The 27823-nt window shown below is 55.6% G+C and overlaps 1 protein-coding gene across 1 annotated transcript in view; it reads right to left on the bottom strand.

Moving 5' to 3' along the window:
• Positions 1-27492, bottom strand: part of DCHS1 (dachsous cadherin-related 1) — a gene marked incomplete at both ends in the record, with an annotated part of 29029 nt that extends 1537 nt beyond the window's left edge. Inside the window, 20 exon segments of the mRNA XM_009703029.1 lie at positions 117-255; positions 1117-1403; positions 1918-2048; positions 3345-3499; positions 3679-3890; positions 6869-6982; positions 7467-7601; positions 7604-8320; positions 8904-9113; positions 9409-9534; positions 10006-10245; positions 10527-11361; positions 13153-13310; positions 13491-13587; positions 18503-18690; positions 18890-19909; positions 20270-20506; positions 21576-21807; positions 21921-22140; positions 27314-27492. Coding sequence (XP_009701331.1) covers positions 117-255; positions 1117-1403; positions 1918-2048; positions 3345-3499; positions 3679-3890; positions 6869-6982; positions 7467-7601; positions 7604-8320; positions 8904-9113; positions 9409-9534; positions 10006-10245; positions 10527-11361; positions 13153-13310; positions 13491-13587; positions 18503-18690; positions 18890-19909; positions 20270-20506; positions 21576-21807; positions 21921-22140; positions 27314-27492 — 5632 coding nt within the window.
• Positions 27493-27823: the final 331 nt, after the last annotated feature.

The following is a 27823-nucleotide window of genomic DNA, read 5'->3' as shown; positions in this document are numbered from 1 at the left end:
CCAGACAGCAACCTGGTGAGGGACTGAGCCTGGGCCAGCATGGGGGCATCTCCCTCTGCCGGCACTATCAGAGCAACCCACAAGATGGGCCCCACACAGCAGCCAGCCCCACGCACCGTTGCTGGGGTCAATGGCAATGTCAGAGCTGGGCACGGCCAGGTGGAAGGTGACATCCCCGTTGCTCCCTGAGTCTGGGTCGGTTGCGCTCACGGTGAGAATGATGCTGCCTGCAGGCGTGTGCTCTGGCAACGTCACCTGGAAGAGGAGGAAGCTCCATTCAGTGCCAGGTCCCCCACGCAAGCACCTGTTCCCCCTTGCCGGGAGCCAGCCAGCAAGGCTGGGACAAAGTCTGGAGCTGGCCAGGGCAGCGACAGACAAGGTGGCCCACCTCATCTCTGGCCGGGGCCTTCCCCACCTGTACATCAGGGCCATGGCTGGCACACTGAGGGGGCCTGTCCCACACGCACAGCACCTAGCCTTGTTAGTGTGGCTCCCAACCAGCTTCAGCATCCAGTTCCCGATCCTTTTCTCTACTTTGCTCTGCTATTCTGAAGAACTCTTTAATAGCTGATATTTTCTCCACAGAAGGCATTTTACACAAATCGAAACAGCTCTTGTCTTTTTGGTGTGCCAAACAGCATGTACAAACAGACAGTTCCATTGGTCTGTGCTCTCACAACCTTCAAGCATTTCTGGCTTCTTGCACCTCTGCTCCAGAGATGCAGCACGTTGCATGAGTCAGCTTTCATCCAGCGATCTGCCTACAGGGCCCCAGGCCAGGTCTCGCCAGAAACACTTGTCCAGGTTGTGACCCATCTCCCACCACTTCTGTTCCCACCTATTCCAGCATGTACTGTCTCCACGCCGCTGCGCAGGCCCGCAGTTGCTGATCTCAGTGCTACACACCTGGTTTCAGCCTCCTGTCCGCACCACAGTGACAGCCTGATGGGTGTCAGGATGTGGACGGGAGCCCAGGAAGAGAGGGGCCAGGACGGGCTCAGACCCATCCTCAGGGGGATCTCTGTGCCTCGTGAGGCCAGGTGAGCCAGGCAGGAGCAGCTGAGGGGGCTCATGCAGGACGGCCCACACTGCCTGGCACACCTGTGTGCACAGTACCTGATAGAAACCCTGGCTGAAAGTCGGTGCGTTGTCATTCACGTCCTCCACGACGACGGTGAGGTTGGCCTCGGTCTCATGGCGGGTGTCAGAGGCACGCAGGGTGAGGGTGTAGTGGCTGCGCTGTTCATAGTCCAGTGGCCCCGTCAGGGCAATGCGTCCCCCATACCGCAGCACACTGAACGTGCCCACGGCATCACCATCCAGCATGAGCGAGTAGGAGAGCGCAGGGCCTGAGTCCACATCGTTCCCGGTCAGCTGGGCTATCTGGGTGCCCAGCAGCGTGTCTGTGGAGAGGCGAGGCATGAGCAAGCAGCCCCATCTCCTTGGAGAAGACCTGGCTTATGTGGTGGGAAACCAGCTCAGTCCAGAGCCTGAGCACGGGGGACAAGGGGGAGATGCTAGGGGTGAGGGAGAAGGTCTTGGGAGCTGGGCAAGCCAGGTCAAGTCTGGCACACACACAGGGCACAGAGGCTGATGACAGAGAGCAGGCAGGGCAGGTGCGTGCAGCCAGAGCCCCTCCAGTGCAGGCAGGGGCCAGGGATGAGTTGGGAATTCAGCTGGTTCCCTCAGGACACAGCTGCAGGATAGTGGCCGTACAACCCCCAGCCCCAGGCCGTCACAGACAGGGCAGTGCTGAAGAGCTCAGGGGGAGCTCGGCCAGTGGGTCAGCACAAGCCAGCCCTTCGCAAGGGAACCGACAGGCCTCTCTGGGGGCTTCTCCCTGACCCACTGGTGTCCATCGCGCCTCAGCTCTGGCCATCAGTGACGCATTACCTCATGGGGCTGAGCTGCACTTACTCTCTGGGACCCGCACCTCCCAGGGAAACGGGATGGTGGGGCTATTGTCATTGATGTCCATCACCACAACGGTCAGCGTGGCAGAGCCCACAAGAGGCGGAGTCCCTCTGTCCATTGCCGTTACCACCAAACTGTGGGCAAGCACAAGGTTCACAGACATGTGGCCATATATGTGAGGGAGCAATGCATGCATGCACAACATCTGGAACATGTCGGGGGGGGATACTGCATGTGTGCATAGGCTTGGAGTGTATACACGTGGTAGTGGAACTGTGCTCAGCATCTGGAGTGTCTGGGGCAATGGATATGTGCAGAGCATCTGGAGTGCACGTGTGGGGCAGTGGACGTGTGTACATCAGGAGTATAGTGGGGCAGGGCAGCAGGTGGATGCACAACTGAGGTGCATGTTTGGAGGGCAGTAGGTTCGTGTCCAGCACCTGGAACATATAAGCACCAGTGTTTGGAGCAGTGGATTCATGCACAGCCCTGGCATGGGCACACAGCAGAAAAGATGCATGCATGGTTGGAGGCTTTTGCAAGGGGAGGTAGCAGATGCACCCATAGCATTTTCGGTCTGTGCAAGGGGCAGGAGTCTGGAATGTGCGTGGGAGATGATACAGGCAGAGCATGTTGGGGGCTACAGGGAGACAGGCATTTGGAGCTTATCTGGGTGTTGGGGAATGCATGGAGCCTCTTTGTGGAATGGTAACGTGTATGTGAATGGAATGAAAGCCTTAGGCCTCCCCATGCCTGGGAAGAGCCGGGAGAGACATCTAGCCATTAGAGCATGCATACGGGGAGACAACACAGCCTGGGTGGGGTGGCAGAAGTTGTTCCTTGCATCCGAACCATGCATGTGTAAAAGAGTAGGGGAAGACTTAAATTCCTTGTATGTAGTGTTTGCCATTATCTTATATACGTGTGGCTGCACTGGCTGGATGATGTCTAGAGTGTGTGCACATGGTGAGGGGACCAGAGGACACCAGCTGAATGCAGGAGGACTTGCAAGAGGGTTCAGGGCAGTGCATAGTGCCTGGAGTGTCTGTGGCAGGGCAGAAGGGTGCAATGCATGGGAGTGGGAAGGGACTGAGCATATGTGGTCTGGATTAAGCAGGCAGGAAAAGGAATGGATGCAGTCACTGAAAAGAGTCCACTGTCCCCCTCACAATCTTCTGAGATTTGCAGAGACCAGGCTGAACACAGCACTGGCTCATCTCATGGCCATCTGTCATACCTTCAATACCATTTGCTCCCCATGATAACACTAAGCCTAAGTTCCTGCTGTTTGGCAAAAACATTTTACAGACAGGGCTGAGACAGCTTTGGGTGGCACCAAGTAGCAGAGTATCCTCCGCGGCCTTGGGGATGCTGCTCCACAGCTATGCCCCCCTCGTATCCGTGGCACAAGTTAGTCTGGCTCCACTCACCGAGTCTGGGACCAGATCTCCCTGTCCAGGATGGCAGCAGTAGTGATAGTGCCAGTCTGAGGATCGATGTGGTACAAGCCTGTCATTGGCAGGGACTGGTTGATGGCATAAGTCACCTGCCCATTCACTCCCTGATCCAGATCATCTGCCAGGACCTGCAAAGCCACATGAGAGATTCAGCAGTGCAGTTGTAGAGCCCTGCAAACCAAAGCCCTCCAAGGCTAGATCTATCTGTAGGTGCCAGCCCCAGGCCCATGGCACAGCCCCTGATCCCCTCACCCCGGCAGAGGCAGGCGAGGGGGTCAGATGCCCCTGTTTATGCCCCTAGTGATACCTGGATGACTGGTGAGTCATAGCCCTGTGACTCCCAGATGAACGCCACGTAGTTCTGCAGCTGGAAGCATGGCAAGTTGTCATTCACATCTTGCAGGTTAAGGTTTATGGCCATAAAGCTGAAGGAAGCTGCTGTCTCTGCCTGGATCACAAGGCGCAGCCGGGGGCTGGCCTCGAAATCCAGGCTGCTGGAGTCCTGAACTGAGATGGCACCTGGGAGCAGGGAAACAGCATGATGGGGTGGGTGAAGAGGGGGTGAGTGATGTACCAGCACATCTATCCCTCATCTTCTCTTTTGTTGTCTTGCACTCAGTCCATCCCCCTACTCAGCCATCCATTCTCAAATAGACAGAACACACTGAGCTCTTCTGAGCCCTCTCCAAACTGAGAGCCTTCTCATTAGTCCCAGTGAGTTGCCCTGGGTGATAAATCCTGCACCTTGCTCAGGACAGACAGCTTCTGCTTACATTAAAGCATGCAATAGTCTTCCCACTATGGAGACACCATCTGAAGTACGGTCAGTGTTAAAAAGAACTGCTCTGTGTCAAGCCCCATACCGCTACACAAAGCTCATCAAGCTCCAAGCCAAAGTCACACAACTGCAGCTATTAGTCTAGGTCAAACCCTTACAAAGACACTGTAGGAGCTCCAGTGGACATCACCTCTGATTCTCCCTGGAGAGGAGATAAAGCCTGGGGATGGCTGAGGACAGTGATGGACTGGTGCCCGTGCACTGGCCCATTGTCACAGCAGAGCTGAAGGACAGTGTAACACTGCTTGGCAGCTGGCACAGGGCAGGAGAACAGTACTGTGCCAGCCCCCCTTGGCCTCCCTCACTGTGGTGCTCCAGCACCCTGTACCTGGTTGTAGCATGCAGCCTCTGGCCGTGGGAGAGAAGAGGGCAGCGTCTCACAGACAGACAAATGGGACTCAAGGAGGGACATGTTTTAAGAGAAAAATCCTGTATTCTGGGCACTCTGTTTGGGTGCTGGCATGCACCAGGAATTGCGGTCAGGCTGTGCACATGGCTGCGTTGCAAGGTGACATCAGGCCCTCTGGGACAGCCAGGGTGCAGGCAGTCCTGCCGGCGCAGCTCAGCATGGTGCTAGCTGGCCGCCACGATGCAAGGCTGCAGCAGGGAACCTGCAGCTGCAGCTCAGGTTCCTCAGGACTCAGTGGGGCGATGCCCCAATCGGGGTCAGGACTCCCTTCATGAGATACGGTGTGCTGGTCTGGCCTCTCCACAGTGCTCTCAGTGCCCATGCCACGGCCTGCTGGCAGCAGTGACACCAGAGTGCTGAGGAGCCTGCATGGCGACTGAGGGGATGCGTGGTGACAGTGGGCTGCCGTGGGCACTGCGATTTCAGAGGGGTACTTGTGCATGGCTGAGCATTTCCTGCCATGCCCATACGCGACTTGCAGCAGCCAGCACTTAATCACGATACCAACGGATTGCATGCTGTGCCATGCCATGTGTGGCTCACAAGGACCTGCACAGAGAGCAGGTCCATGGGCTGCAGAGAGCACAAGCAGTGTCAGAAAGATCTCTGTCACCCTGAGATCCTGTCCCAACCACAACCATCTAGCAGGCACAAGAGAATGCGGTTTTAACAAGAAGCGTGATGTCTGGGCTCCGAGGACTGACTGTCTCGTATGATAGAATCATAGAATGGTTTGGGTTGGAAGGGACCTTTAAAAGTATTTAATCCAACCCCTCTGCAAAAAGAGGGACTACTTCAACTCGATCAGGTTGCTCAGAGCCCCGTCCAACCTGACCTTGAATGTGTCCAGGCATGGGGCATCTACCACCGCTCTAGGCAACCTGTGCCAGTGTTTCACCACCCTCATCATAAAAAATTTCTTCCTTGTATCTAGTCTGAATCTACCCTCTTTTAGTTTAAACCCATTACCCCTTGTCCTATTGCTACAGGCCCTGCTAAAATGTTTGCACCCATCTCTCTTATAAGCTCCCTTTAAGTACTGACAGGCTGCTCTAAGGTCTGCCCGGAGCCTTCTCTTCTCCAGGCTGAACAACCCCAACTCTCTCAGCCTGTCCTCACAGCAGAGGGGCTCCAGCCCTCGGATCATCTCCGTGCCCTCCTCTGGACTCGCTCCAACAGGTCCATGTCCCTCTTGTGCTGAGGACCCCAGAGCTGAAGGCAGTACTGCAGGGGGGTCTCACCAGAGCGGAGCAGAGGGGCAGAATCCCCTCCCTCGACCTGCTGGCCACGCTGCTTGGGACGCAGCCCAGGACATGGTTGGCTTTCTGGGATGTGAGCGCACATGGTTGGGTCATGTCCAGCTTTTCATCCACCAGTACCCCCAAGTCCTTCTCTTCAGGGCTGCTCTCAATCCCTTCATCCCCCAGCCTGTATACTGGGAGTTGTGAGATCCCAGTCTCTTCCAAACTACCGGGCAAGCACCAAACTCACAACAAGGCACCCTTCACCCTACCCTCAGCCAGGCCTTCCCTGATGCCAAGGGACATGCAGCCCTTCAAAGTCTGCCCTTTGAAGCATGTGGTGCAAACAATGCCAGCTTGCCCACTGTCACTGGGGAGCACCCTGCAACCTGCCTCACGGCTCTGCCTGGGTTATCAGCCACCCGCAAGCACCACTGGTATGTTCAGCACCTGCTGACTGCTCAGGGAAGAGCCTGGTGCAGCGGGAAGGCTCCCTTAGAATGCCCACTGGACAGTGAGTGGTTCCCCATTTCTTGTCACCTTTGGGACCCCACAGAGACAGCCATGAACCCACAGCAGTGCTGCAGTCACAGCAGCTACGTGCACACCAGAGAACAAAGTGCGGCAGTGCGGGTGCCTGGCTCTGAGGCCCCAACATAGGATGTGTCATCCGACTGAACTTGCCCTCTAAGGCACGGGCTGCACCCAGATTGCATCTTAGTGACGCTCCTGGCCTCTGATACCTCCTGAACCAGGCCTAGGAGTTTTTGGGGAAGGTCCAGTTAGCAGGGACCAAAATTGCACTGGGAGCTGTGCTAACAACCTCTGGACAATGACAGGTTACTGCCCAAATCCAAATACAAACACTATTTAATTTACTGGTATGGAGATTTGGACTGTGTTCCTGTGCCTTTGCGGGGGCTCTGAGCCTTGGGATAGCTGAGCAGGTATTGGCAGAGCACAGGTGGCCTCCCACTTGCTGCTTCCCCAGGTGGCCTTGGTGCTGTACCTGAACTGGGCTGGATAAGGAAAGCATTCTTCTCATTGCCGCTGACGATGCTGTATGTGATGCGCCCAGAAGAGCCTCCCGTGTGCACAGCTTGCATGCTTGCAACAGCAGTGCCTGGAAGAGAGTGAGAGAGTGTGAAGGGGCAGGAGAGTCTGGGGGCAGGTGGCAGAGCGTCAGGGTGGTGCGTGGGCAGCACATGCTGTACCACAGCAACACAGCTCTGCCTGAGGACGCTGCAGGCAGAGGAAGCGAGTTCTAATGGTAACTTTGGGCTGGGAGACAGGATTCGTGGGGCATGTCCATGGCCCTCCTATGGTCTTACTGTGACCCCATGAGACCTTCCAGGAGCAGCTGGGCACCAGTGATCTGAACACCCTGGGGCAAACCCTCAGGGATTACCACTCTGAACAGCCTGGGCACCATCCAGATCCTGCAGTCCCTGGGGTCTACCCAAAGCATACTGGGGCTTCCCAAGACCCTGCAGTGCTCCCTGGTTTGAGTTTCCCACAGCTTTGCCAGCCCAGCACCCACTTCCCCTCCTGACCTGTCCCATTTCATCCCAGCCCAGCACTTGCTGGTCACCCTGCCCAGCTGATACCTGGGGCAGCATTTTCTGGCAGGGCCACATCACTGGTGCTCCGGGGAAAGCGCAGCCCCCGGTAGGGCTCCTCCTGCAAATGGATCACCACCACACCGGTAGAGGAGAGTGCCGGTTGCCCCAGGTCTGTGGCTGCGTCCGCTGCCGCTGGCTGAGCGAGCCCAGGGACTGCAGCAGTTGGATATCCCCTGTGTAGGAGTTGATTGCGAAGGCAGAGTTGGGGGTGGCAAGGCGATACAGGATGGAGGCATTGGCGCCTGCATCCCTGTCCTCTGCCCTCATGGTGGCCACAACCTGCTTGAGCGGTGTGTGGCGGGACAAGTTGACAGTGAGTGGGCTGTGCAGGAAGGCAGGGGCATGGTCATTGATATCTTGCACCGTGACCGTGACACGCACGGCTGCGCTCTTGGGCTCCCATGGTGCTGAGTCCACAGCCTTGGCCAGGAAGCTGTAACTGGGGTGACGTTCCCGGTCCAGCGCCTGGGCACTTCTGATGCGCCCACTCTGCGGCTCGACCTGGAACATGCCAAGTGACTCATTGCCCAGGTAGTAAGAGACCTGCCCATTGGTGCCCTCGTCAGGGTCCTCAGCCACCAGCTGCAGCACCAGGGCACCAACAGGCAAGTCCTCTGGCACCTCCACCACATAGGCAGCCTGAGCAAAACCAGGTGCATTGTCATTTAGGTCCAACACCCGCACGTTCACTGACATGGTGGCACTGCGCGGGGGTGTGCCGTGGTCTTGCACCACCACTGTGAGGCTGTAGGAAGCGACTCGCTCCCGGTCAAGGGCACGTGCAGTGGAGAGGACACCAGAGACTGGGTCTAGGCTGAAATCCTGCCCAGGGTCTCCATCTGGAAAAGAAGAGAGGGAATAATAAGACAGCATGACTACAACTGGTACAAGGAAGGAACTGCCTTGTGCTGCCCAGAGAGGACAGGATGAAGTTCATCCCAGTGTGGCCTGGCAGGGAGGGTAGACTGAGGTGTACTCTGGAAGGCCTCAGCGGGATTGAGCCTCCTGGGTCCAGGTCTGTGTGTGCGTGTAAGAACTGGCTCCAACAGTGCTGCTGGACAGTGCTGCTGCCACAGGGAGCCCCCAGGTAATGCACGGCATGATAACAGCAGAGATCTCACTTAGCAACCTGTAAATTCAACAGGTCAGAGCAGCCAAGAGAGGTATGGAACTAGTCCAAGCCTGGGGAACCAGACAAGAGCCTAGGGAACGAGGAAGTGCAGCCTGTCCAGATGTTGGGGTGCTCTTTACTGGGGGCAGAGAAAGTAGAGGGCTGCAGCTACATGTGGTTTGGTGTAGGAGAGAACTGAAGTGGAACAGGAACTGCCACAGGTGATGCTCCCCAGAGCTACGGGCAACCCAGGGTGAGCAGCCCTTACCTACTGCCAAGAAAGAAGCTGCAGAGCTCCCAGTGCACCTCACCTGCCACGCGGTATTCCAAGCGCCCGTTCTCGCCTCCATCAGGATCGGTGGCCCGCAGGGTGTAGAGTGCCACGCAGCTTTGGTTCTCAGGGACCTCCACAGAGCAGGACTCACTCTCCAGGTGTGGTGCGTGGTCATTCTCATCCCCTACTGTTATCCGCACAGTTGCCTTGGAGAGGTTGGGGGGCAGGCCACCATCCCGTGCATAGACTGCAGAAACAGAGCAAGAAGACTGCAGGCTACGCTGCTCACTGGGAGCTCCTATCAAGGCCGTCATACGCAAACGCCCAGACCATCACAGGGGCAGCCAGGCATGGGATCACTGGCTTTCCTGCATGCTCAAACCACCCAACAACACTGCGTGCCCCACAAGCCCCCATCACTTCCCACGGCCTGTCCTCCTTGCAACACTGCCCTACCCCAGCTGTGGGGAGCACACATCTGCCTCCCCTGTCTCCCTACCCCCACACCTCCTGCACCCCCTCATGCACCAGCACAGCCCTACCCATCAGCACGTGTTGCTCCTGCTCCTCGCGGTCCAGGACACGTGTGGTGACAATAAGCCCCGTCTGTGGGTGGATGGAGAACGGCCCCCCAGAGGGACCCCCGTAGGACACCTGCCCATTGGCACCTGCAGGGAGGAACATAGTTTGAGGGCAGCCCAGCAGCAACTCCAGAAGCCTCTCATTTGGCTCACAGCCCTGCACCTCCTTCCTCCCAGGCTTCCCACCCAGGGACCACGAAGGCTGTGGGAGAGGATGATCTCGCTCCCTGGCAAGTAAAGCTGGGGCAGAGATGTGTGGCGGAGGGAGAACCCAGCCCAGCCCAGCTAGTGGAAGGGGAGATGGGCCAAGGAACCCCCAAGGAACACAGGTCAGTGTCTTGGGGAGCAGAGGGAATCACAGTCTCTGTTCTCATTCTCAGCTTCTCCCAGGATTCAGCCCATCTCTCATCTCCAGGCCAGGTGATGATCCTTCCCTCTGTGGTCAGCCAGGCTCGCCAAACCAGGTGGAAGGGAGCAGAGTGCACCCAGTCCTGGGTGCTGCATCTCCAGAAGGACTCTGACCAAACTGGGCAGCTCACCCTCGCCCTGTATCCTCACCCAGGTCCCGGTCCGTGGCCAGCACCTGCAGCACAGGACTGCCAGCTGGCAGGTTCTCCATGATGTGTGCTTCATACTCAGGTTTCTCAAAAGTGGGAGCCTCATCGTTGACATCCAGCACCAGCACGGACAGTAGTTGTGTGGCGGAGCGGCGTGGGAAACCATGATCCATGGCCACCACGGTCAGGTTGTGCTGCACCACCTCCTCCCGGTTCAGGGCCCGCACAATGGAGAGCGCGCCTGCAGACACAGGGAGAGGGGCGAGCTGGGACCGCAGGGCACCAGGGCCGACTGTTCCCAGGACAGAGCCATCACCAGGGACAGTCAGGTCTCAAGAGAAACAGCAGTATCACGCCAACCAGATGCCATGCTCAGGGGTCTCCACACCCCACAAGTCTCCCTCCTCCAGGTTCCGCAGCCCCCGCCCTTCTCCTGTGCACCATGCTGTATCCTTGCACCCTCCTCAGCGCCCGCATTCCCAGTGTCCCTGTCACCCACCCTGCATCCTCCTGGGCCCTCACCAGTGCTGGGGTTAAGGTGGAAGCGGCCATCACTGTTGCCTGCTCGCAACGAGTAGCTCACTCGCCCGTTCTCTCCCAAATCGTTGTCCTGGGCCACCACATGCAGCGCCACAAATCCTGTCGGCTGGTCCTCCATGACACTGACGGCAGCAGGCGAGAGGAACACGGGCGCGTTGTCATTCTCATCGGTCACAAACACACGGGCTGTGACAGCTGCTGAGCGGCGCTGGCTGATGTTGCGGGCCTGGTCTGTGGCCTCCACCACCAAGAGGAAGGAGGAAGCAGCCTCCCGGTCAAGGCTCTGGCGAAGGGTCAGCAGCCCTGAGCGGCTGTCAAGCTGGAAGGGAGCCCCGGGGGGCTCCTGGTGTAGCAGGGCGTAGCGCACCTGGCTGTTGGGACCCACACCATCCCCATCCAGTGCCTGGAAGGTGAAGATGGACGAGCCAGCCTGGGCATTCTCGGGCACCACGATGGTGATGGGGTCTTCAGGGAAGGTGGGTGCCTGGTCATTGCAGTCCTGCACGTGGATCTGTACTAGCACTAGTCGGCTGGAGGGATAGCCATGCTGCGTGTCCTCAGCACTCACCTGGAGGACGTGCCGTGCCCCAGCTTCATAGTCCAACTCCCGGGCAGCGTAAATCTCCCCTGTCACACTGTCAACCACAAAGGTGCCATCCCCACCACCTCCTACCACTGTGTAGGTCAGCTGTCCTCTCGCAGGGGCATCTGGGGGTGCCACGGAGCCAATCACAGACCCTGGCTTGACCCCCTCAAGAGGATGCAGGGTCAGCACAGTGGCGTCAGGCCGTGGCAGCACCCGGGAGGACGGCAGTACCTGTGAGGAGAGGCAGCAGTGAGGGGCACGAGCCAGGCTGCTGTGTGCCAGGAGGTGCTACCAGGGAGCCAGTGGAGAGGGGGACATGGGGCCTGCAGAGAGTAGGTGTTGGGAGGCAAGGGCTCAGCTCTTGTAGCCTAACAGATGAACAGCAACTTGAAAAACATACTGAGAATAAGCACAGGTTTGACAGGGTGAAAGATGAGCTTCACCTGAGGAGCTAGGGTAGGTAAGGACAGACAGAGCTGCTGACTGGGCAGAGAAGGCTCGGGGGGATCTTATCAAAGCATATCAACGCCTGAAGGGAGGGTGTCAAGAGGAGGGAGCCAGTGTTAGATACTGCAAAGGCAACAGACACCAGCAGAAACAATTCTGCAAAACATAGGCAAGAGTGGGCAAGAAGAGAGGTAACACTCATCCAGATGAGAGGTACAGAGAAGAAAGGTAAGCCGGTATGACCCAAAGATAAATAAATACTATCACTACTTTTATTAAAGATACTGAAGTTAATTTGGGAATGAGGTGCACCTGTGGATGGGAGAGAGGATGCATGAAAAGCCATAATGTTATGTGAAGGGAAAACGTGTTGAAGAACTCAATGCACTCACATCAAGGAGCTGGAGAAAAAGGGAATAAAGCAAAACTGTCAGCCCAGAGGGGTATCAAAACTAGTGACTGTCAAGCAAATAGCTACATTATAGGGATGCAAACAAGCATTTCAGGGACAACCAGCCTGACAACCTGGCCTCAACACTTTGAAGGCTGTAGAACAACTTTAATGACAAGAACAGTCACAGACATGGCATAAAAAGGAAATGGTATAAAACGCACTGTGGAATGGCTGAAGGCAGATGTGCCAGGCTAACATAGTGCTTCTCTCCTCAAGGACAAAGGAAATGCAGTGTATCATCTCACTTGCCTGGGTTTTAGCTGGGCTCTGATGCAGTAGCACACAGGAGATCACTCATTAAACTGGGGAAAGGCACAGTGTGAGTATGGCTGTGTGACAGAAAGGACTAAAAGATCGACTGGCTAAAGAAGAGTGATTAGCAGGCCTTCGCAGAGATGGGTCTTGGTGCTGACATTTACTTTTGATAGGTGCAAGGGCAAAAGAAAGCTGAGTACATTATGAATGTGCTGACCATGTTAGCGGGCACTGCCAGCACAGAGAAGCAGCAGAACATCAAACAAGGAGAGTCAAATGGCCTTGGGAACGGCAAGAACAGGCACTGGAAGATGTGAAACGGTGTGCTGTGAAAGTGCCTTGACTCGGGGGGAAACCAGAGTCTCTGCTGTAAAATGAAGCTCATTACCAACAACAGAGAAAGGACTTGGCTGTCTGGGCCAATACACCAGACAGTGAGTGCCAAAGTTATACAGATGTGAAGAACACCCTGCATATCAGGAACACTGTTTACAGTAGATGCTGGGAAGAATTAAAGTCTCTGTGCAGGGGACCTCTAAGGTTTTCTCTGCAGCAGCATATCTGGGACAGGGTTCGCTGTCCAAGTCTGGAAAAGACAGAACTGCCTACTATTAATGCAGCTGACCACTTTACAAATGAGATCATGCATAGTGGCAGATAGACCCATCCCTTCCCATCCCAGGTTCTCCACACAGATTGTAGGGCTGGATCAACAGCTGAGCAAGGGCAGAGGGTGCCCTGGGATGAAGGCAGTGGAGGGTGAGAAGGTGGAGAGGAAGGCTGTCAAGTAGCTGGATGGTGTCCTCCAAGAGGTGAGCGAGAGGGGTAGACGGTGGAGGGACAAGAGGAGCTGGGGTGCTGGATACCTGAATGCGAATGATGGCTGATGTACTGCGAGGCACCGTGCCCCGGTCACTAGCTGTCACAGTGAAGATGTACTCAGCACGATCAGACCGGCGTAGAACTGTGGCAGTCCGCAACTCTCCAGTAGCCATGTGCAGTGTGAAACGCTCTGCCCAGGCTCCTGCAGAAAGAAGGTGAAATGCTGCAGGGAGAGGCAGAGAGGAGAGAGGGCAGGGGGCAGGTTGGGATGGAGGAGGGACCGTGGCATGGTAGGGCTTGGGCAGTGAGCACCTGTCTGCCCACAAGGGTGATGGCTGCAAGGCAGAGAGCAGCATCAATTTGTCAGTTCTGCAGCTCATACCTATCAGTGAGTAGATGATGGTCCCATTCTCACCCTCGTCGGGGTCCTTGGCCTGCAGGGAGGCGACTAGAAGTCCCGACGGCTTCTCTTCCAGCACCTGCAGCACAGCCCAGGGAGCAGCTGAGTGGCACAGGGCACCCTTCAGACTACCCCCACAAACCCCCGAGCACGGCACAGGATCTGCACCTTCCTGCAGCAGCCCTGCACCTCACCCAAGGCACAGAGCCCCCAGCAAGAACCACAGGCTGTGCCTGAGGCTGAACAACATGGAGAAATCCACAGCGAAGCTGGCACAGGGAGTTTCTGCCTTGCCAGCTCTCCTCCTCTTCTGCCCTGTTTAACAACCAGCTTAGCAGTGTTGAGGCATGCTGCAGCAGTGAGCTGCAGGGCGATGGGAGGACGCTATTTCACCCATGTTACATTCAAAGCCTCTACAGCTAGGCAAATCCAGGTCTCCATGACAGTCCTGGTTCTCTCTGGAGAACAGACCCCTTCAACTGCAAATGCAAAGCTGTGAGCACTGACAGGCTCAGAGGCCAGTCACCCTGGCAATGGAACGTGACTTCCTCAGGTCCCACTAGCCAGCCCAGGGGGGTCTGTGATCTCTGGAAATGCAGCTGGCAGTTCTTCCTGGGCTCAGACAGGAGCTGGACTCTTAGGGCTCTTCTCTTCCCTCCTTTGTTGCTAGTTAGCACTGCTGACTGCCTGTCTGTAGGCACTTAAGACCACCATTTTTATGCCAGTGCATCACAGTACCATTGAGACATTAATTATGCACATGCTCAGCTAACCCCACATTCTGAGGTGAGTTACCAGCTTCCTGACAGACCACATGTAACAGCATTGCATGCAAACACTTTTCCTGGATAGTTATGGAAATGGATGCATCCCCATTACGGCCCCTCACCACCTGTCAGATCTTGGGAGCACCCCCAGCAAACAACCCATGCCTGCTGGCAGACCTGTCTCTCCTCCAGCACAGATTCCTTGCACCTACCCACACCTCAGGGGCAGAGCAGGTTCCCCACTTGGCACAGACTCTGCGGTCCCTTCCACAACAGAAGACATCAAATTCACATCCTGCGGTTACAGACCTCAAATTCACATCCTATCAGCACATCCTACAGCACAAATCATCCTCACAGATCCAGCTGTACTAGGTGATCTCTGTGTGGTACCACTTTAATGCCTTTATGAAAAATACAAGTGGAATCCAGGCAAGAATCCAAGGAAAGAGGCTGCAAGCCCCCGAGAGGAGGCAAGCATTAATGCTGTTGCACAAACTGCTGGCACCACGCTGGTGGTGCTTGGGGAGGGGAGACCAGAGGAGCTGGACTTGTTTAGCCAGGCCAAGCAGCGATGTGACTGCACTCTGTAAACACTGGGGAGAAGAGAGGGAAATTCCAAGGAAAGAGAAGAGCTATTTAAGCAAAAACACAATATTGGCACAAGAACAAATGACTATAAAGTGGTCAGAAATTAGTTTAGGCTGGAAATTAAGAGATGGTTTCTAACTACCAGATTAAGGAATCTGGAACAGCATTTCACAGCAGTGATGGAGACAGAAGACCTTCTAAATATAGCTTGGCTGTTTATGAAAAGGAGTGTCTGTGTGGACACCTCTGAGTGGGGCCATGCTTAGGAGGCCCCTTCCAACCTGTCCTCTGTAACAGGCTTGGGCAGGGCCTGCCCCCCCCATGCTGCCCCTAATCGCCCTCAACCGGGATACAAGGGGCCCCTGCTTCATCTGCATGGACACGCTCCTCTTCCACAAGGAATCAAACTCCATCTGAGGGAAGCAGTGACTCGGCAGAGGAGTTAAATGAGCAGCGTCCACACAGGCTCCATGTACAAATGCCATTTCAGATGCACAAACAGAGGAATAAACAACAACAGAAGGGGTCTCACCTCTGCAAAAACCTCAGCCTTAGTAAAATCACCACCAGGCAGGTTTGTCCAGGTCAGATGTCCACCCTCCAAGAAGGCTATTGCAAATACCAGCTTGGTCCAAAGCTCAGAGAGCCATCTCAACCACTGGCATAGCTCTGACAGTGGCGGGCTTTGGATATATAGAGAAGATGCAAGAAATAGGGTACGTATGGAATAACCCTCCTGTGAAACCCTCCCAGCTTCCAGCAGTCTGTGGCTAAGTCACTTCCTGAGCCACAGATCATATTTTTATTCAACGGCCTTTGATGGATTTTTTTTCTTTCCATGAATTCATCTAGTTTTGAACCCATGCAACTTTTGGCAATGATTTCACAATTTAATTATGTTCTGCATGAAAAAGTACTGCCTTTGTTTATTTTAAACCTGCTGCCTGGTCATTTCTTATGAAGCTGCCTAGGTCTTGTATTGTGAAAAAAGCAACTTCTAATTTCCCCATGACATTCTCTGTGCCATTTGCTGCACACCTCTGTTGTATTTCTGCAGTTTCTTCCATGCCAGAGAATGTTCAAGTACTTTCTTTCTGCATGGAAACGATTATCTACTGGAGATCACATTAACATCCTTTTCTGAACCTTTTCTAGCACTACTGCTTATTTAGTGGAATGGAGGCTGGGCAGAGAGCGTGTGCAGAATTTGAGATGTAGGGTAATGATGTTTTCTTTCATTCTCTGTTCCTTTGCTAATAAAGCTCAGCATTTGATTTGCCTTTTTGACCATGGCTTAGCCCTGAGCTGACATTTTCACAAAGCCTTCATGCCCCAAACTTCTCCCTAAACTTAAGTAGCCAATTCAGAGCCCACCACTGTGTAAGTGAAATTCATATTGCTTTTTGCCATGTGTATCACTTTCCAGTTAGCAACAGTGAATTTCATTTCTCATCTTCTTTCCTAATTGAAGAGTAAAACAAGATCCTTCTACAGTTCTTCACAGGGAGCCCGCACTTTTATTATTATGAATAGACCTGTAACATCAACAATCACCTCTTCTGGAGGGTATATGAAAATGCTAAGTGGCATTTACCAGCACCAGTCCCAGGCACCCACCAGTGACATTCCCCCTCTGCGAAAACAGACCACTTCTTCCTTCCCTTCGCTCTCTCTCCCCTTTCCTAGTGATCATTCCCTGCAGGATCCATTACTACTGCAGTTCCTGTGTGAACACCACCTGGTCGTGCCAGCGTGTTACCAATGTGCTTGACAAGCTCATCTTGCACCCCTACAGTGGGAGATACCCCTCTAGCTGATGTTTAAAGCAAGGTGCTGATACAGAAACCGCCCTCTGCTTTGCCTCATGAACATCGATACGAATACTTCACTGAGCAAGTCTGCAATAAATCACTAAGCTTTGCATTTATCATTCGTTTTTTACTTTTCCCTCCAAGCCTTTCTTCTACATCTGAATCACGATTAGCAGTGGCCTCTTCCTGTGCTTCACCCTTCTCTACCAGTGTTTCTAGCAGAAGAGCTTCAAACCAAAGTGCCCAAATACTTGTTTCATTCAAAACTGTCATAGCATTTACCTGCCTTCAGGACTCTAAATCTGTCCCAGGCTTGCTCTGTCTCCTGAAGGATGCGTATGCTTTTGTGGTATCTCTGTATGACAAGGGACTTCCTGAGCCTTAGCAGGACGCTCTGAGCATTTCATGGCCCTGAACACTGGAATCAACTGCAGAGCCCGCTGCGCGAGTGTTGCGGGTACCCCGCAGAGGAGACAGGACACTCAGCACACCGCAGACGCAGGGTGCGAGCGATGCCATTTCGCAGAGCCTGTTCGGCTGCAGTCTCAGCAATGCCACGGCTGGCTGGTCCCTGGCCTGCAGGAATGACTCAAAGAGCCTTGCTCAGAGAGAGGACAAGACTAACTTTGCCTTTCTCTGCCTCCACCAGGCCCTGAGAGATGCCTTCATCCAAGCCAAGCCTTGCCAGACCGTCTTGCAAGCACAGAGCGCCAGCTGGACCTGCAAGAAGGCTGGGCAAGGGGTGGCTGCGATGTAGAACAGGAAGGGAAAAAGTAATGAACAGGGAAGGCCTGACTGGAGTTGGAACGTCCCCAGGGTCCTGTGCTGGTGGCCACCGAGGTGTGGCGGGACAGTGCCCAAACGGGTGTGGGCAGCCCCCCTGCCAATACATTCCTGCCTGCTCTGGTGCGTGGCTCAGGCAGGACCTACGGCAGAGAAAGGTTGCCGTCATCGTGATGTTTTAAACCCGGCACAGTACAAGTGGCTTTGAGCACACTGCCTGAAGTGCGGAAACATGCAGAGCAAGCACATCCTTTCAGCTGCAGGTTCTCCCCATGCCGTGCACGGGAGATGAGGACAGGGCCTAGACTGCCCATCCTGCTCTGTTGCTGCCAGCACCACTGGGCCAGCTCCAGTGAGCTTTCGCCACATGTGCTGCTCCACAGAGGCCGCAGGACAGCAGATGCAGCCAGCTGGGGGTGGAGGGTTGATCCTCACCCACTTCTGTTGAGCAGCACAGACGTAACTCGGTCTGCAGCACACTCAGTGCCTGGGTGACCGCTGCCACCACACAGCGCTGGGAGAGGAAGCTGGGCTCGGACCCATGGCAGATTCTCAGAAAACCCTTGTGTGTGCAAAGTCCAGCCGGGCAGTGCTTTCTTGACCTCGCACATAGCCGAGTGGCTACACCAAAAGTCCCGAGACCTAGAAGCCAACGGCACCCCATGCCTCCGTGCTCACAAGTGTTTTACCCCTGGCTCTGCTGGCTCAGGTTTAGGGCTCCCTTTTGACTTCCCTCCTTGCAGGCATGTGTGAACCAAGAGCTTCTGCCTGCTGGTCAGTCCTACTTGTCTCAGAGCCCTCTGCAGTCCTCACCTGCTCTGTGCACAGGGATGTCTGTATTTCCCAAGGACATGCCCATCTTACCACATCTCAATCAGATTGACGAGACTGCCCTGGCTGCTGCATGGATGCAACTTGTGCCTGCTTACCTCCCACCCTGAAATTCTCCTGGGTGCCCCTGCCCACTCCCTTTTCCCCCTGCAGAACCACCTGCCACCAAACACACCCCTGCCTCACCAGGGTTCCAGCCTGATGCCCCTACCTGCACAGGCAGCTCCTGACCGCTGGCCACGTGAAGGAAAGCAGGAGCGTTGTCATTCTCATCCAGCACAGTGACATAGATGGTTCCTGTGGCACTGCGGGGTGGTGCTCCCCCATCCTGCACGATCACCAAGAGCTGGTAGCTGGACTGCTGCTCCCGGTCCAGGCTATGCTTGGTGCTGAGCTCCCCTGTGAGGGAAAAGTGGGGACACAGCTCAGCCCAAAACTTGCTTTAAAGAGGAGCCTGTGCTCAGGTATGATGCTGGGGAGCCCAGCACGGCAGGGGTAGGAAGATGAATGTTCTGTCACGGCACTGGCCTGGCCCGCATCACTTTTGACCTGCCCTGGGCTTTCTCCCCAGCCCGTCCCAGCCTAGGAAGCCTCTCACCTGTCTGTGTGTGGATAAGGAAGTTGGGATCATGCTGGAGCAGGCGGTAGGTGAGCCGGCTGTTCTGCCCAGCATCTCGGTCACTTGCCATCACCCTCCCCACACTGCTACCAGGAGCCTGATTCTCAGGAACAGTGAAGAAGTAACGCTCCTCACTCAGCCGGGGGCTGTTGTCGTTCTCATCAGTGATGCTGATCCGTACAGTGCTGGTGCCTGTTTTCCGGGCTTCCCCCCCTGCACCACTGCCTCCTGCCGAGGCCAGCACTGTGAGCACATACAGGTCCCGCGTCTCCCGGTCCAGTGTGCTTTTGACATACAGCCAACCACTCTCAGGCATGATGCCAAAGCTGGCAGCATCCCCATCTGCACGCAAGTGGTAGGTAAGGGTCATGGATTCTGCATCACGTGCCAGGGCCCGCACCTGCAGGAAGCGGGTGGAGACAGGCACACCTTCCTGCACCTCCACACGGTAGGTGAGTGTGTCAAAGATGGGCCCGTTGTCGTGCTCCGCTTGCACATGCACCAGCAGCGTGAACGTGGAGCTGAGCTGGGGAACACCACTGTCTCGGGCCACAATGGCCAGCCTGTAGGCTGCGCTGGCTTCGTATTGCAGGGCCCCAATCAGTCGCACCGCCCCCGATGAGCGCTCCACACTGAAGGTGCCATCACCTCCTGACATCAGCTCAAAATTCACCTGACCGTTGGCACCGCTGTCACGGTCCTCGGCCTGCAATGTGTACACTGTAGTCCCGGGCTCTGTGGCCTCTGGCAGCAGAATGGAGTCGGAGGGGGCTGGGAACACTGGCACGTTGTCGTTCACATCTGACACAGAGATTTTCACACGTGTGTTGCTATAGGCAGGAGGCGAACCACTTCGGGCCTGCACATCCAGAATGAGGACTGCCTGGGACTCGTGATCAAGAGGCAGGCTGGTGTGGAGCTGCCCAGAGGCAGAGTCAATGGAAAAGTAGCCATGAGGATCCCCCGAGGAGATGGAATAAAAGATGTCATCAGCATGACCTGTGGACAAGGAAATGAAGACAGGAAGAATGATTTGTGTACCTGGCTCTACAGACAGCAGCAGGGTTGGGCAGCGCTGCCTGCGGCAGACTCTGGTCGGGAGGTGTACAGTAGTGCTGTGTACGTGTATGCACAGATGCATGTGCACAAGTGTGTGCGTACACACGTGTATAAGCACATGTGTGAGAGCATGCACTGAGCTGAGTGGTAATTGCAGGGGCACACAATCAAATGTGTGTTCCCCTGTGCATGCACGCAGCTCCCAGAACAGGGTTGCTCTGTGAGGAAGTGTGGTACTGGACCTTCAAGACGATGCAGGGACAGGGAAAGTGACTGCATACAAAGGGGGTAAGCCTGTACCTGGAGGGTTCTGGGCCCGGACAGCCCCCACACTGGCACCCTGCAGCATGTCCTCAGGCACTGTGAAGAAGTACTGAGCTTGCTCAAAAACAGGGGGTGAAACCGTGCCCTCCACGATGCTGATGTTCACGCGGGCATTTGGCTGTGCCTGTAGACCCCCACCATCTTGTGCGGAGATCACCAGCTGCACCAGGGTGTTGGCTTTACCACTCAGGGACCATGAGAGGGAGATGACACCTAGGAAAGAAAGCAGTTCAGAGGGCACTATGCCTGCACCCCTGCCTCTCACCTGGCACCAAGGGAACTGGCCAAACCATAAGCTTGAAAAGAAAGACCTAAGGGGGCAGCAAACAATGTCCGTCACAGAGAGGAGCTCACCATGGAAGAACTGGAGTAAAGAAGAGGAACCCTCCTGGGAAAGTCTCCCCAAATCCTCCTTTCTCAACCTTAAGCCCAGCCCTGAGATAAGCAGTGGTAAGTGCTGGGGCAAACGAGCCAGAGGGCAGGTCTTGGGAGAGGCAAAGGAGGGAATAGGGCTTCCAATGTGGGGTGCTGGGTGAGGGTCACGACACAGCAGCTGGGATCTGGGCTGTGGGGAGGCTCTTGGAGGAGACGTAGAACTGAAGGACCATCCTTGACAGACCCTACAAAGGAGGTGGCCCTGCGTTAGGAGGGCTGGTAGGCCTGTCTCATCCCAGTTGGATTCTGGGAACGTGGGGACCAGTGTGGAGCCACCTTGATGCCTGTGCTGAGCACAGGACACCTTCCTGTCCCGCTGAGAGACCCTAGCACCACACACCCATGCACTCACCTCCCCAGAAGAAACTGCTCTGGCTTTGGTGGCCAAAGCAAGGCACAGCAGATGCAGACAATGAGCAAGGTGGGACTGAGCATTATAAAGGGTTATAGCGAAGGAGAGTAAACTGAGCAAGGGAGAGGAGGGAACTGGGCAGGGACAAGAAACTAAGCAGGATATAGCCTGATGGGGTAAAGCAAGCAGCATGCAGGAGGAAAGGTGCAGTGAATGAGGGTTGGGGAATGAGGGTCAGGAAGGAAGACAGGACAAATGAGGAACACAGCAGGGAGCAGAAACAAGAGGTCAGAGACTGAGTCTGGGAAGGGGCTGCCAGAGGCTCAAGAAATCGAGGCAGGGAAGATGTGAAAGGGAGAAGAACAGACATATTCTGGTGGCAGACTGCACTGCTGAGATGACCAAGCAGTGACCCTCAGGCTGCCTATTACACCTGCCTGCATCCCACTACTCTGATTGCTGCCTACTCTGGCTGCCCCCTGAGCTCCCTCTCACCTGTGTCCTTGTTGAGGGAGAAGAGAGGGGGTGAGTTTCCCAGGACAATGCGGTAGGTCACTCTCCCGTTCAGTCCCTCATCCTTGTCGTGGGCAGTAACACGCAGCACAGCTGTACCTGGCATGCTCTGTGTGCTGATGCTGGCAGCATACTCCAGTGGGTAAAACACTGGTCGGTTGTCATTTATGTCCTCCAGGAAAACCTTCACATACACCATGGAGTTCAGGCCACCCTGTGGAAGGACCAGATCAGAGACAGTGCAAAGAGCAGGGGCAAGGACAATGGTATCCCCTGCACAGTGCGGAGTCAGCAGCATCGCATCCCCGCGGCCTCTCCAGCACTCACCCCATCAACAGCAGTGATGGTGAAATCATAGGCAGACGTGCCTTCATCACGGTCCAGAGGTTGCACAGTGCACAGCTGCCCTGTGTGCTTGTCGATGCCGAACTGCGTGGGGACAACACTGCCGATGCCAGAACCAATGGAGTAGGAAAGGGAGCCAAACGTGCCACTGTCTGCATCTGTGGCTGTCACCTGGATGAGGCAAGGCACTACATAAGCAGGGCTATCATCACAGAGAAGACCAGCAGCCAGACCCGGACCATCACCACCACCACCTCCACAACCCACTGCTGCCCTCTGCTCCGTGGCCCACAACCAGTGCACAGTCCTCAAAGCTGGCCATAGCAAAGCAGACTGACAGTTATTGCCTCAGCCCTGCAATTCTTGTCCCAGACAAGCCACCACGTCCTCTGCAGCCCTCCCTGCCAGAAGACAGGGCCTCCCAGGGGCTCACTGGCGGCAGATAGTGCTCTGGGCAGCGCTGCAGGCAGCTGTGGTGCACCCCAGGATCAGCCTATGCTGGCCTGGTCCCCGTGAGGGGACACAGAGGTCGGGGCGCAGGGCGTTGCAGATTCGCAAGAGCTGCACCATGCGTTCTATCAGCAGTGCTGCCAGGGATCCCTGCACCACCAGCGGTGCCTTGTTTTACAGGATACCTTCCTTCTTGCACCCCTGGGGCAACATCCATGACCTAGGTCAACAGACTTGCCTTAGCAAAGGAAAAGGCCACACGGAGAGGGGGCACAAAGGCCAAGCCTCACATAGACGCCAAGGACCTGGCAGCCAAGCATTCCCATTGCAACCAGCTTGATCAGCCAGCCAGGGACAACCCGTGCTTTCACAGCAGCTGCCCCTGGCCCTCTACTCCTTCTTTTCTGCAAAGACACTTAAGACAGGAAGAAAACCAGTCCCCTTTTCACCATGACCCTGGCTCCGTCCTGCTCTCAGAGCTCTGCGCTCAGCAGCCCTGGGCTCTGAGGGTGACACTGCCCTGTGACAGCCCGGGCCCACCGCAGCCCGGGGTGCACGAATTGCATTAGCAGTTACAGACGCAGCAGGAGGATTAAAACTGCTCCCTGCTTGCAAGGCCCCAGTTCCTCCTTGGGCTCCTTGCAGAGCTCAGGTCAGCAGCAAACAGCTCCTTCCCCCCGACCCCAGCATCACTGCCCACGGCTCATCCACCAGCTGGGAGCTCCGCGCAGAGAACAAAGCCAGAGGACAGAGCCAGGAGGGAGGCAGCTGGGCCAGGCCCGGGTGAAGTGGAGTTCAGGCCTCGTCAGCCACAGCTCCTCCCCGCAGCAGCGCTGGGGCCTCGGCTCCCGTGAGCGAGAAGCGCAGGAACGCTGCATGCGCGCCAAGGAAAGGGCCCAGCTGGGGGCTGCAAACAGCTCTTTCCTTCGGGCAGGGCTCCTAACCTGAACTGCTCGCCCGATCACCAGAGATGGAGGAACAACAAGAGAGTACAGAGAACGGCTGGGCCAGGGAAGGCAGAAAATTAGGTAGAGGTGGGACCTCCCTCCCCCATGACCACATGCTCTGCACCCCAGGCAAGGAGGCAGCACCTGAGAGAGCCTCTCGCCAGTTCTGCTGCCCAGTGATCCACAGCCTCCAGGGAGGGGAGGCAGCACCGGCAACGCACCCTCACCAGCTCTGCTGCCCGTGGTCTAAGGGGATGCCTGAGCGGAGAAGCTGAGAGCACATCTACAACGAGCACCACGCTCCCTGTACAGAGTGCCTGCTCCCCAAGCTTGCAGCAGCTGCCAGAAGAAGCGCCATGAAACAGGATCCCCCTTCCCTGCTCCAGCTGCAGAGCACTCAGAGCCACAGGTGCCATGACAGCAGCCCAGCCAGAAAGCACTTTGGGAAATCGGACCCACCTGCCTGCCCCCGAGTTCAACATCCTCCCTCCCTCCTGCCCCAGCTCCCTTTGCTGTGGAGCTGCTCATTTGAGAGTATCAATCCAACTTCACTGGCATTGCTGAAACCTGTATTCAGGTTACCTGTATTCTGGCTCCACGTTGGATATCATTACCGGGGTAATAGCCCTGTACCAATACACATGAGTTGTGGGCCATGCCTGGGTTTCAGCTGTTAGTGTTCCCTACCACTGCAGATGGAAATGCACCTGAAACTGATAAGCTGCCACAGTGACTAGAACAGGCACTATGTGGGAAATTAATTCTTTCCTTCAAAATTAACAGCTTATCACTCTGAAAGTGCTCTAAAATGCATGTCAGCTGCTTTAATACACTGTACAGCAACAAGCTGTAGAGCAGAGTAACATATTTTCCCTAGGCTCCCCACCTTAACCATCCTCTGACGGTCGCCATCCTAAGAAAGAGACCCACAGGGGAAGCTATCTGGAAATCCAGCTTTCTGCCACAGTAGCTGGGTCAGATTTTGGGAACAGGGTAGAAACAGACGAGCTCTCACTATTATGCAGTACAGCACCATCTCCCTGGCTGCTCCCCGGTACCCAGAGCCATCTCCCTGCAAGACTCCCTCACGGAGCCAGCAGTCTGGCATCAGAGCCAAACCTAGCTGTAGAGCCAGGGCAAGGCATCCTCAGGAAAACTCTCCACTCACACATGTCCGGTATTCCACCTCCCCATCCTGCTGTGGGACTGACTGTCTGCGGACCAGCGGTCTAACGCAAACCCTGCCTGTACAAGCCCACACACAGGGTCCAAGAGGGGTCATGCCATTGCTACACCAGCACTGGTGCAACCACTCCTGGGGACTTGTGCCTGGTCCTAGTCTACTTGGCGGGGTGGTGCTCGCTAGTGCCCCGAGAAAAGCCACGGGAACACCACCACACCTGAAGGAGCAGCCAGCTGTGTAGCGCCGTGTGGGGCGGCTGGACAGTTTGCCTAGCGTCTCTGCCACTGCGTGGAGAGGAGGGGGGCTGTGGCTGGCACACCCCCAGCCCGCGCCCTCCCGCCCGCAGTCAGGCAGTGCCTGCAGACTGCTGAGGTGTCCCCGCTCCTGCCCTGCACACCCTCAGCAGGGCCCGGCACAAGCCCCGGAGGCAGTGCAGGTCCCCGCTGCGGATGGGGTGATGCCTCCTGGGGACTTCTCCGAGAGGCAGCACCGGGTTTGACCCGTGACCAGGTATGGCAGACACCTCAGTCTAGCTGGGACACACGGCGGCAGACTGCAGAGCACACACAGTTTGGGATGTGGTGCACATTTTTAGCTGTGAGGATAATTAACCACCAAAAGGGCTCATCAAGGCCTGTGGTGAATTCACCACTCCTGGAAATTTTTAAGCCAAGTCTGGATATTTTTCTAGGAACTTTGCTAGAAGCTAATGCAGGGCAGCCCCAGGCTCTGTATTTAGCACCCACCCCAAATCTTGGATCAACAGCTGGTTTTACTGTAGCTTACTTAGGAGGCTCCTGATGTTTGCCTGAGAAATAAGAGGGAAAAGGGGTCAAGCTGTCTATGGGACAGCCCAGGAAACACTCCATCCAGGATTGTGCAAGGCCTGCTGCTTGACTATGTCGGGGCAGGAGTCAGAGCTCTGAGTCTCAACGGAGCCCTTACAGCACCCTCACCTCCGAGTTTTTTGAACATCCTGCAGGGCCGAGACTGGCTGTTCCCAGGAGGAGAGGAGAAAGGAGAGAAGGAGAAGGCTACGGCTGGGAACAAGACACCTGCGTGAGCTTGCAGGGTCAACATGCGGCCATGAGATGTGGCCAAAGCTGTGGGGTCACTTCACCTGCACAGGACACCTGCACAAGCTCGCAGGATCACCACAGATACACCAGGCACAACGTGCAGAAGTGAAGTGCATGCTGTGTTTCTGCCCAAGAGTACAGTATGTGCATCTGCAACCCCACGTGCAAAGAACAGAAGTGTTCACAAAGTGCAAGTGCAGGGAGACCCCCCACGTTGGGTGAAAATGTTCTGTGCTGTGTTGTCGAACAGCAGCAATGCCAGAGCCCAGCAATCTTTCCCCATGTTGGGACTCCAGAGGGTGCTCCATGAGGCAGGGAGTGTGGTGACCCTACAGCTCCAACATCAAGAGTCCAGATGTTCCCATTCACAGATCCAGCCAGATCAGCAGCAAGAAGGAAGCCATGGTGAATTGTTGCTATGATTCATCATGTCCTCCGTTGAAGAGAACCTACTTCTAATCACCGCTACTACCCCTGAGTCTGATTCTGCCCTTGTAAGACTAAGGGGCAGCTGTTCTCAGAAACCCTCTCTGTATTGGTATTGGTGGGTGGACCAGGCAACCCATCCCCTTCCTGGATAAACCAGCTGCACAGTCAGAGTGTTCTCTGGCCTGTAGCTTTCCTGTTCTATCCTTTAGGACCCCATTCTCCAAAAGGAAAACCTTTGCCATCAGGGGCTAATGGCTGCATGAATGCATCCTGCTGTTGCATATGGGATGTGTTTCTGACAGCAATCAGCTCCTTGGTCCTGAAGTGAGAAGGGTACAGAGACTCAGGGTCCTGCAGAGCACCCTGCTCGAGTCCAGAATGAGGCCAGGGTTTCTGAGCAGCCCAGGGCCAGTGCTCCCGCCTGTCTTTTGGCCTTGTTAAGATGTGCTTGGCTGCAAGCATGGTATTTCTCTGGAACCTGCTGCAGCTGTGCACAGCACATGGAGCATTACTCTCCCTCCATGCCCTGCCCTCTCATTCTGCCTACAGCATGTTCCTGGGACAGGCCAGCCTTCACAGAGCCTCACACAGCCCACTGAGCCCAGGGCAGCACTGGTGTCCCCCACCACTGCACACCGTGCTAGCCATGGCCAGGTCTGGCCTGCAACAGGCTACCACACCTCTCCCATGTCCCACAGCACACCCCATCCCTACCTGCCTCTTGTGCCCCACACAGCTCCATCATGTCCCAGGCCCCATACAGATGCTGCCACAGGCACTAGGACTGAGGCCTTTCTCTCGTCACCCGCAGCGACACCTCCATCACCTCCCTGTATTGCCAGCTTCCTCCACCACCCCCTACCCAGGTGATGCCCCTGGCCATACAGCGGTGCCCCACAGTTCTGCTGCGGCTGTGCAGAGCCAGCAGGTGACCACACGCTGGAAAGCTTAGCCTGGGCTTGAGGCTATCGGCCTCTCTGCATGTCTGCTCTCCCCCTTGCAAGACAGCAAGCAAGGCAGTGCAGCACCGCCGCAACCTGTGAGGGTGTGCTGGCAGTGCCCCGGTTCTGGGGCAGCCGGAGCTGGTTGCTCTCCAGCAGTGCAAGGTTCAATAAAAGTGCAGAAATGCAGAATTCCTCGCTTCAGGGCAGTGATATCAAATTGTTTAGATTCAGAAAGAAACTACCCACATTCACAGAGAAAAATCCACTAAAAGCTTTAAACACAAGGACGTCAATGCTGGGCCAGGAAATCCCAGAGTTGAAGCTGCCAAGGAGGCAGCAGTACCTGAGGGAAGCCTCTGGATCATAGACCCCGGGTCTCACAAAGAATTTCAATTTCCCAGGCCAACCAGATGTGACACACAGCTGGATCTGCTGTTCACTAGCAGGGGAGAACTGGCTGAGGATGCGGTGATCAGCAGTAGCCTTGGCTGTAGTGGTCATGAAGTAGTAGTCTTCAGGATCCTAAAGGGAGTGAGGAAGGAGAGTAGCAGAATACAGACCCTGGACTTTAAGCAAGACTTCAGCTTATACTGGGGACTGGTAGGTGGGAGGGATCCCATGGGAGGCAGCTCTGAAGGCCAAGGGAGTTTAGGAAAACTAGCAAGCCTTGAGGACAGCATACTCCAGGCACAAGAACAGTCCATCCCAGTACTCAGGAAAACAAGGAGACATATCAGCAGATGGCCTTGGCTAAGCAGGGACCTTAGGGCTAAGCTGCAATGCAAAAAGACAGCATATGGGAGGTGGACGCAGAGGCAAGCTACAGAGGAATTTATAAACATCGCCCAGGCAT

Source organism: Cariama cristata, unplaced genomic scaffold, assembly GCF_000690535.1.
Source record: "Cariama cristata isolate BGI_N322 unplaced genomic scaffold, ASM69053v1 scaffold270, whole genome shotgun sequence".
In the NCBI taxonomy this organism is placed as follows: domain Eukaryota; kingdom Metazoa; phylum Chordata; class Aves; order Cariamiformes; family Cariamidae; genus Cariama; species Cariama cristata.
This window is presented reverse-complemented; position numbering and strand designations above follow the sequence as displayed.